We start from the raw sequence: 9,571 nt of genomic DNA, 5'->3' as shown, positions 1-9,571 counted from the left end.
TACAGTTTTGTCATTCTAGTATATCAGGATCTTGTCCTAATGGCATTGCTGGCTGATACTGGAAGATCATAAAAAACGAAAGTACATATCGAAGACATTGATAATCAATTAATTATTTCCTTGTGGAATCATTTTTCTTAATAAGAATGGTCCCTCTTGAGAGATATGCAACAACTTTGCTAATTACATTAAAACTCTTTAAGCAGTTTCAACTAGACAGGAACATCAGTAGGATAATCCTGTGGGTGTTTTCGAACTGTTTCACGAATAGATACTTCTTGTTCTTGGAGGTTGGCTGGAGAAACATCATATACATCTGTAAATACATCCTTAATTGGGGGCTTCTCTTGTTTTTCTGCAACTTGAATGGCTTGCAGTACCTGTGTATCACAACATTGAAAACAGACTTCAGAAAACCAACAGTCCATGCTGCTCCATTTAAGTCTGTCTCAGTCTTACTGTAACTTATCTAATCTAGAAATACTTTGTTAGATTTCTGCTCTAGAAAATGTATGCAACAATGCGCAGACTTTACCTGCTTTCTGATATTACTGCGAAGGTCGGATTCAACCTGAGGGTTCAACCAGCCTTCTCTTTCAATCCATTTCTTAAATCTGCTTACAGGGTCTCTTTCTCTTCTCCACCATTCGATTTCTTTAGCTGGACGATATTTGGTTGAGTCATCTGAGGTCGAATGATGTCCTGCTCTATAAGTAAGAGCCTGTTGAACATAAAAGAAACACTTAACAGAACTTCCAAAACTAGCTATAACAAAATAAAAAAAGGACAGCTGATTCTCGCTGTCTACTAAGCCTCAATTCCAAACAAGTGTACAAATTACCTCAACTAGAATAGGTTTACATTCATTAACAGCCATTTTTCGTGCCTCATGGACAGCAGTGAAAACAGCAAGAGCATCATTACCATCCACACGAATACTACGAATTCCATAGCCCTGTCCTTTGGTAACAACACCGTCACCTAAGTAACCATAAATAGAAGACAGTTTTCATCAGTAGCCAACTACATAACAGTAGCAGCAAATAATTGAGCAGCTAAAAGAGGCACCTACTTCTAAACTGGTCACTAACAGGTGTGCTTATGGCAAACCCATTGTTCCGGCAGAAAAAGATAACGGGTGCATCTAACACCGCGGCAAAGTTCAGAGCAGCATGAAAATCTCCCTGAAATGAAATCAATGAATTTAACGGGAAGAACAGTAACAAAATCACAACACACTATCTGTGAAAATCTGAGTATGATTGAGGTTTGAGGAACCTAGTTGGAAGAATTTGTTAAAAAGTTCACTATCTTCACATACCGTACTAGATCCTCCATCTCCAAAATATACAATTGTACATGCATTTTTCGCGTCCATCTTTAGAGCATAGGCAGCACCAACAGCATGTGGAAGCTGAGTACTGAAGCAAAATAACCACTTCGGTTCATCAATTATTTACATCAAAGATTACATCGGAAAGATGTTTGAAATAATCAAAATAGAAGTATCAGTACAAAAGCATGAGTATCTTACGCTACTGTTGATGCAACAGTAATATAATTGTGCTTATTAGATCCGTAATGGATAGGCATCTGCCTGCCTTTTCCATAATCGTTTTTGTTTCCAAACAACTGATTGGCAAATTCTTGAATGGTAAACCCTCTCCATAATAGAACTCCGGACTCCCTATACTGTAACGACAAAAAGAAAATGTTGACATTACAGGGAAATCGTTGGACAAGTGAATCTCAGCATTTGCTTATCGCCGTTAGACTGAAACTAAAAATCTTAACCAAGTATGCCTATGGTGGAGAGCTGATCTAAGGATAAAGTTACATCTATCCAATCTTTCTAGAATTTGCCTCATAAACTTCCACTTATGTTGTAGAAAGTAAGTTTGAGGATTTATACTAGAAGAAGAAAGCTAGAATATTAATACAAGGGCACCCAACACTAGATTCAAATCATTTCAAAGAAACCTAATGGATATGGTGCATATCAGATAAAATTGATATGTCCCCTCCCTCTTGAACTGAAAATGGAGAGTGCAGTGTATCCAGCCCTATCATAGAATGTTGGCAGAGATGCAGCCGCTTCTTGACAAGTGTAATTTGTAGAAACGATTCAAAATACTTCCCTACTCACTTGATGGAACTGAAATAATCAACACATTTCCTTAAGATAATTCAACAGCTCCTGTTTTAATCAACTTTGGGTAACACCTAAAGGCCAAACACCAATACTCACGCTTCTTTCTGTTTTCACTGAAACGTATTATTTCGTTAGGAAGGTGTATTGAAGTACATCTCTTCATATATTTCCTATCCATTTTTTTGCATCTTTAGTTGAAGAAAATGTGACTTTTGCAGATTAGAAGGGAGTTTATGTGCACGACTAACCTGTGGAAAGATGAAATCGTCGGTCTTAAGTGCAGCAGCTGATGCAATGTTGATAGCTTCTTCTCCAACTGTGGTAAGATAGAAAGATATCCGTCCTTGTCTTTGTGCTTCATAAAAGATTGTATCCATTGTTTGAAGTGTGACCATATCAGTATATATTTTCAACGCAACTTCCTTTTCAATCTGACCAAGATGAATACCCAATAAAAATTCATTGAATTTTGATGCAAAGTTTAAGCTACATAAATGTCTATTAGATTAAAGGGTAGCCCCGTGCACGTTTAATATGGATTCTAGGAAGGGACGCACCCAAGAGGCAGCGATGTAGACAACCTACCCTGATACAAGCATCAACAACAAAATGTACATTTGGATTACCTGTGCAAAATCGTTAGTGATTGGGTAACCATCATCATCAAGGACCCGGTAACAGTGTACTCTCTCCTCCCTTGTTTCAGGAATAAAGTTCAAATGTGAGGTGAATTTGACCTCGCCTCCAGGGAAATCGAGGACCTAACATCCAAGAGGAAAGTTTATGATAATGCATACTCAAAAGTAAAAATAACTGGTAAAGATCCTTTTTTTCTCCCTGCAATTATACTTGTTAACACCTATAGAGGACTCATACATGTGAGATTTAGTTGCCCCAGAACCACAAGGTCTTAGGTTCAAATACTATCGTAGGTAAAAACATTAGGTGATTTCTTCCCATCTGTTCAAGCCTCGATGGACAGAGTTATCCAAGACTTGCACTTGTGGAGGTAGTAGGTAACTCGTAAAATTAGCCGAAGTGAGTACAAACTGGCCCAATCACCATGTGTTTTTTTTTAAAAAAGAGCTAAATATGAAGGGACACACTTCTAATACGTTTGTGAAAGTGGATACTGTATACTTCTATCATTCAGACAGACATGTTCTCAAACACCTCTTTTTCCATTTTCTTGAGGTTAGCTGCAACAGTTATCCAAAATACTCTTCTCAGATGAAAAAATATTCCAAAACAGTCAGTTTTTTCCAACATAAACCAACACAGCTAGCACCATAAGTCATAACAAACCTTATACTGCTACTATTAGTAGAAACAAAAGATTTGAGTGTTAAACTGAACCTCTAGCAGCAACAGTTTTCAGTTAGATATTTTCTCTAACATGGTCACACAATTGGCCATCTTTTATTCTACGTGGCTACGCTACTATACAATTTAACATGGTATAAGAGCAGATAAAGTTCGCGATTGCGATTCTAAACCATCACTTATTATCAAAAAGTGTGCACATGAAGGGCATGTTGAAGACAATAACAACTAAGTAAATAACCAAGCTTTTAGAACAGAGAATAGTCCAAACATTATCAATCAAAGCTGTAAAAAAAAGAAGAAAATTTAAGCAAGTAAGATATAAACATTATTAAAAAACAGAATAAAACCCAAACCTGGGAATCATTATGAATGCTGTGCATGGGATTTAACTGTGTTTGAGCTTTGGTTGATCCAAAACGGAAATATGCAAAATGAGATTGATTTAAACCAAGAATTCGAAATGGGGTTCTCAGATTTGGTGATATAAGAGTATGATTATGATAAACAGATGATAAAAATCCAATCTTGGGTTTCAAACAGATCAATTTTCTTGATTTTGACAACAATAAAGCCATTATGCCACTTCCCTTTTTTTTTTTTTTTGTATGTGTGATTAAAAATGGAGTTTTGGAAGAGATGAAAATGTCAATAGAGTGGTTTTAGCGTATGAAAAACAAAGAGCTCCTGTTGTTGGGGGATTCATATATATTTTGCTAAAAAATAGGATATGATCTTCCATAATATGACAAAATTATTATTCATCTCATTTCACTTTTACACCTTACAAGTTTGAAACAAATTACACTTTCCCTCCTCAACTAATTCTTATCATCATATTTAATCGTGAGGTCAGGAGTAGAGCTAGAAATTTATATACGAGTTCGATTCAGCATAATCGTGTAGCTTCCTTCACCTTTGTTTATCATGAGTAAATAGATACTCCATCCGTTCCATATAATATTAAAAATGATGTCTATTTCTTTCTTTCTTTCTAATTCCAACTTTTAACCAAACATCAATTAGTTGTTACCTAACGTATGTGTCTAAGAAATATTCGAGTACGAACAAGTTGATTAACAATTTACAAACCAAAAATGGCAAGAAAGAAAACATTCACTTCTCTTTTCTATGATGTACCTATAGTATTTTTTTCCCCTAGCTTTAATCGATGAAAATTTATAATTGAGATCATTATTGATATTTTTACCATGCGTATTAAATAAAAGAACAACTGAACTCCTGAGGGTCAAATATATTTGTGTGGCGATTGGACAAAAACGTCCTAACTGCGAAGTAATTAAATATTTATATTACTTATTAGTTGAAGGATAGTCTTCACATTGAAACAAATTATGATTGGATCATGTTTATGTTAAAATATAATCTTAAAAGGAGTTAAGTATCAATATAAATATTATAAGAGGGATAAAGAAATCATAATTCCTTTGTTTAGGGAGCAAAATGAAATTAAACTCTTTAATGGAAATATTATTTTACTATAATCATTAATTTCCACATGGTTAAGAAGTAGATCGTGGCAATTACTTGTTTTATGCGTTATGCCCCTCCACTTTTGCTCAAATGTAGTCAATGGTCAAAAAAATACAAATTTCATTTTTTTAAAAAAATTAAACAAAATTTTGATTTGCTATAATTTCATAAGATTTTATTAAGAGATGGAAAAACATTATATAATTTTCTATTATAGTATCAAATCAATGTAATATAACTTTTTGCTATAAATAAGCAAGTAAGTTTTTTTTTAATTAATGTTTTTGATTTTTTGTTCGTCGCTTACGATCAAAACTCAAATAAAAGATCTATTAGTTAAGATAGAAAGAGCTCCATTCACGATATCAATCATTTAGAGGTTAGGGCAGGTAAGTACTATTTTTACTAAATAACCAAATAATGTTTTTATATTATCAAATTTAAAAATACAAGTAGAATCAATAGACATTTTGATTTTGATACTCGTGTACATGACAGGACACTTAGATTAATTAATTACAAAAAATATAGTAATTAAATTTAGCTAATCTCGAAAACGAATTGATAATTAGATCGTTGAATGATTTTATGTATATCCAATTAATTATTTTATAAATTATAGTCACAACTCACAAAGAAATTCAGATGCCCATGTGAACAATTTTTTTGCTAATATTTTTTGTTTCCATTTAATATGACCAAATTTAAAATTCACCGAATCTGAAATTGATTGTTTTTTCGCGATATTTAGAGTTACTTCTTTTATCGTCTCATATTGAAGATTTATTGATTCAATTAAATTTTAAATTTGCAAAAACTCATAAATAAAGAAAATACACTCTTTATAATATATTATAATTAATTTTTGTATATTCAGAATTGATATATATATATATATATATATATATATATATATATATATATATATATATATATAATTTTATATGAGAAGCTCACACTATGATATTATATAAATATTAATTTTATATCTATCCGTACATACTTTAAAGTATATTTATATGAGAGATCTTTCATATATACATGATATAGTACATGCACACCATAAAATTAATATAATATAATTAGATGATTTTTTTCAAAGCGTATGATAAAAAATTTAGTGTATCGAACTGTCTCTATTTATTTTTTTTCTTCTAATTATTATGGAAAACTTATTTCCTCTTGTTCTTGATCATCATCCAATGATAAAAAAACTTCATCCAAAGCTGAAAGTTCAGTTTCATTATTATCATCACAAGTTATCCTTTCAGAATTGTTCTTTGATTCATGTACTCTACATACAACCCATTCCTGAAAATTATATATAAAAAAAATAATAATTAAAAATTCCATTCCTGAAAATTATATATAAAAATAATAATAGTAATAATAATTAAGAATTCCAAGAGAGGTGGTTTTATAACATGCTATATACAAGTAAATGTCTTTATTTTCATTTTAAATTAAAGATTAATGAGCTAAGGGAAATTTTGAAAATCTTCATTAATTTTTTTTAAACATAATTAACTTCTAATTATTCAACATTTGATATGAAATTTCAAATAAATTTTATATATTTTGATAACGTAAATAATTTTTACGTTCTCAAAATACATAGAAATATGGGATATAACCGATAAATATAACAATATTGATTATGTAAATTTTCCTTTACAATGTCTAAATAAAGGCTTAAGTTACAATATATGTTTCTTAGACTTTTCGAGTATTGTATTATTTTTGAAGAATTTGATATATACCGAAGGAAACTTTTAAAGAATTTAAGCAATATAAATCTTGTTTAGATAATTTGAAACTTTAATTAATACAAAACCCTATGATATATATATATATATATATATATATATATATGTAAGAATGAATTAATCTAATATTTACTTACCAATAGCTTCTCATTTTCTCTTGTGAGGTGAAATTCTTCCATAATCCAATTGGTTTGTACCTGTTCATGAATATTACTAGTAATACAGTACACAAATTTCTTCTTTATTCCTATTATTTTTTCTTTTTCACCACAATTTTTTAATATAATTGGCTCATTCATATTTAATTCCTTCCAATATCCTCTTCCTGTAGCTCGATTATTATTTTCCTTCACTTGGCTGAAAAAATACCATTGATTTTTGCTCCACAAAGCCCTTTCTATTAATCAACCAAACATATGAAAATAGTGTTAGAAAGCTTCGCATAATATACGGTCCGATAAAAAATAATTAACTACTGTCCTTAAGAAATTTAAGTCTCTCACTTTGTTGACGTTGTTGGAATTGACAAAATAACAAAATTCAAATTTCAACAGTAGATTCGAATTTCTCACGAGAATAAACATTTATATAATCCAAGTCTTACTCTATATTTCTGCAAGATACTATTTATACAGTACGATTTTACGATTCCTGATCACAAGACAATAACTTAATCAGACTAGTCGAAAAATACTTACCATTGAGTTGGGAAGGATCAGAAGAAGAAAAATGTAAATGAGGAATATTGAAGGGTAAATTTGAAGCTATTTTACTTTTGAGATAATATAAAACAAGCTCTTCATCAGTTGGATCAAAACTAAATCCTGGAGGAAGATCACCAACCCTTTGATCATCCATCATCATTATTATCAATATCCAAATTAAAACTATATTATATAATATAGTTTCTTCAACTTCTTCTTCTGGCTAATAACTAGGTTTGTCTTGTAATTAGGGTTAGTTTGGGAGTAATAATTTGATGATATATAAATAATTAAAGAAGAGTTGACAAAAAAATTGTTGTTCTTTTTTTTCTTTATATAGATGAAAAAAAAAAAAAGAGTATACTAGTAACATAAACCCCACACTACTCATACTCTTTATCTATATGGTGAGTTAGTGTAAAAATTTATTTATATTCATATTTAAATAATAAAATTTGTAATTTTGAAAATAACATGAAGATATACTATGATAAACAAATATGATGGGATGGTGTAAGAATTTTTTTGAACTAAAAATTATATAACTTAAATATGATGTGTTTTAAATTTTCTTTGAAAATTTAAGAATAATATTAATACGTTAATGGACTATGAAATTAAATGGTGTTGATTAGAAATGAAGAGTGTGCGCGCTAATTAATTAATATTATTAGAGAAAAACACGTTTAGGCTGCTCTGTTTATTAATTAATATTATTAGAGAAATTTAATTATAAGACACTGTATAACAGATTTTCATAGACTAGAATTTAGACTTAACGATAACTTAATGCATCGAATTATCTCAAAGAAATTTAATTATCATAATTATATCTATTGTTCTTATTTTTGAAAATTTTATTAATTTTAAATACATATTTATCATGTGGAGTTCATGATTTGTGCTTATAATTTATTTTTATTTTTTCATTTCGACTAATAGATAATTGAAATTCACTTATTAAATTAATTTAATTTTACATCGCATAGTAATTAAATTAAAATAAAAAATGCTCCTTCTAGAGTAAAAAGGGTGGAAATCTATCCTACTATATGATCCTGTGATATATAATAATATTGACTTTAAGTATCGTTAAATATATTTTTAAGAGATAATTAGCAATTTTTATAGTCTATAGCGATATTAGATTTAATAACAATTAATTAATGTCGATAATAATTTTATTATTTTTTATCAATTTATATATTTATTATTATTAAAAATTATTTTTATTATAGTATTGTACGTGAAGCTAGAGAGAAAATGATTCATCTAAAATTTCTTTCTTAATAAAAAATAATATAATTATTTTAATTTTTTTTACGTGTTTTTTTTTTATTTTTATTTTTATGATATAGGTGTCGATTAAAAATGAAAAAAATGGTGAATGGATAACGTTTCTTAATAGTTCACAAGCGGCCAGTAATCTTTATATTTTGCAAAAAGTGGATATATTTTTTAACTTTAATTTGAAGTAACTTCAACTTACAAATTAATTAAACATCGTTATGTTGTTATTTTTTTCGTTTATTTCTCTTTTTAAAGACTTTTAAAAGAGTGAATTTTATTAGGATATAAGCTATGGTACATTGATTAGCTTAATTAGTGGAATTAATGAAAGTGAGTTGATGATGATGAATTGTGCACAAAAGTAGAAACTTACATTTTACGTGTGCATATATTAATATATACACGTAATTAAAAAATAAAGTTCGAAAAGGAAAGCATGAAATTGAGTTATGATGATAAAAAAAAATTATTTTATTTTATTTTCAAATTTTTTGGAATAGTCTAGGAGTCCTTGTATGGGGAAACATCAATCATCATCAAAAATTGAAAGCAACTTGAACGTCTCAAATTAATTTTTAATTGAGATAAGTTGATTAATAAATGAAATATTTATCTAGTTCATTACCAAGATTCAATATATATTAGTCATAAATAAATATATACTAGTTAATTTTTTTTATTACAATTCACGTGCTATCTCTATTGTAATTAATTTTTTAGTTTTGTTAATTTGAAATTTGTATAATATAATGTGTATAACTTTTGTATAATTCGAAATTTGTACAATAAATTTTATATAACTCTTTACACTTTGATGTTTGTAATTATATAAATTCGTTATT

At 29.1% G+C, this 9,571-nt stretch overlaps 2 protein-coding genes across 2 annotated transcripts; both read right to left on the bottom strand.

Moving 5' to 3' along the window:
- Window positions 1–97: 97 nt before the first annotated feature.
- On the bottom strand, window positions 98–4,200 carry LOC101267118 (2-oxoisovalerate dehydrogenase subunit alpha 2, mitochondrial). Its single transcript, XM_004239585.5, has 9 exons — window positions 3,832–4,200; window positions 2,779–2,913; window positions 2,401–2,583; window positions 1,535–1,692; window positions 1,322–1,421; window positions 1,073–1,184; window positions 842–981; window positions 536–721; window positions 98–380 (listed from the first exon to the last, which is right to left on the bottom strand). The coding sequence occupies exons 1-9, from the start codon at window positions 4,051–4,053 to the stop codon at window positions 213–215; spliced, it is 1,404 nt and encodes a 467-aa protein (XP_004239633.1). The 5' UTR covers window positions 4,054–4,200; the 3' UTR covers window positions 98–212.
- Window positions 4,201–5,935: 1,735 nt separating this feature from the next.
- On the bottom strand, window positions 5,936–7,745 carry LOC138348449 (NAC domain-containing protein 104-like). Its single transcript, XM_069297642.1, has 3 exons — window positions 7,434–7,745; window positions 6,873–7,132; window positions 5,936–6,280 (listed from the first exon to the last, which is right to left on the bottom strand). Exons 1-3 carry the CDS (start codon window positions 7,597–7,599, stop codon window positions 6,131–6,133), a joined length of 576 nt encoding a protein of 191 aa, XP_069153743.1. The 5' UTR covers window positions 7,600–7,745; the 3' UTR covers window positions 5,936–6,130.
- Window positions 7,746–9,571: the final 1,826 nt, after the last annotated feature.

Source organism: Solanum lycopersicum, chromosome 5, assembly GCF_036512215.1.
Source record: "Solanum lycopersicum chromosome 5, SLM_r2.1".
Taxonomy (NCBI): domain Eukaryota; kingdom Viridiplantae; phylum Streptophyta; class Magnoliopsida; order Solanales; family Solanaceae; genus Solanum; species Solanum lycopersicum.
This window is presented reverse-complemented; position numbering and strand designations above follow the sequence as displayed.

Bases quoted from the DNA above. Each gene is read 5' to 3' on its own strand.
- LOC101267118 (XM_004239585.5), bottom strand. From the start codon at position 4,053: ATGGCTTTATTGTTGTCAAAATCAAGAAAATTGATCTGTTTGAAACCC. The intron at 2,584-2,778 runs GTAATCCAAATG...CATCTTGGTCAG, and splicing joins TCACTAACGATTTTGCACAG to ATTGAAAAGGAAGTTGCGTT. The intron at 982-1,072 runs GTAGGTGCCTCT...ATGGTTACTTAG, and splicing joins TGTTAGTGACCAGTTTAGAA to GTGACGGTGTTGTTACCAAA.
- LOC138348449 (XM_069297642.1), bottom strand. From the start codon at position 7,599: ATGATGATGGATGATCAAAGGGTTGGTGATCTTCCTCCAGGATTTAGT. The intron at 7,133-7,433 runs GTAAGTATTTTT...GTTGATTAATAG, and splicing joins TGATCCTTCCCAACTCAATG to AAAGGGCTTTGTGGAGCAAA. The intron at 6,281-6,872 runs GTAAGTAAATAT...TATAATTTTCAG, and splicing joins GAGAAAATGAGAAGCTATTG to GAATGGGTTGTATGTAGAGT.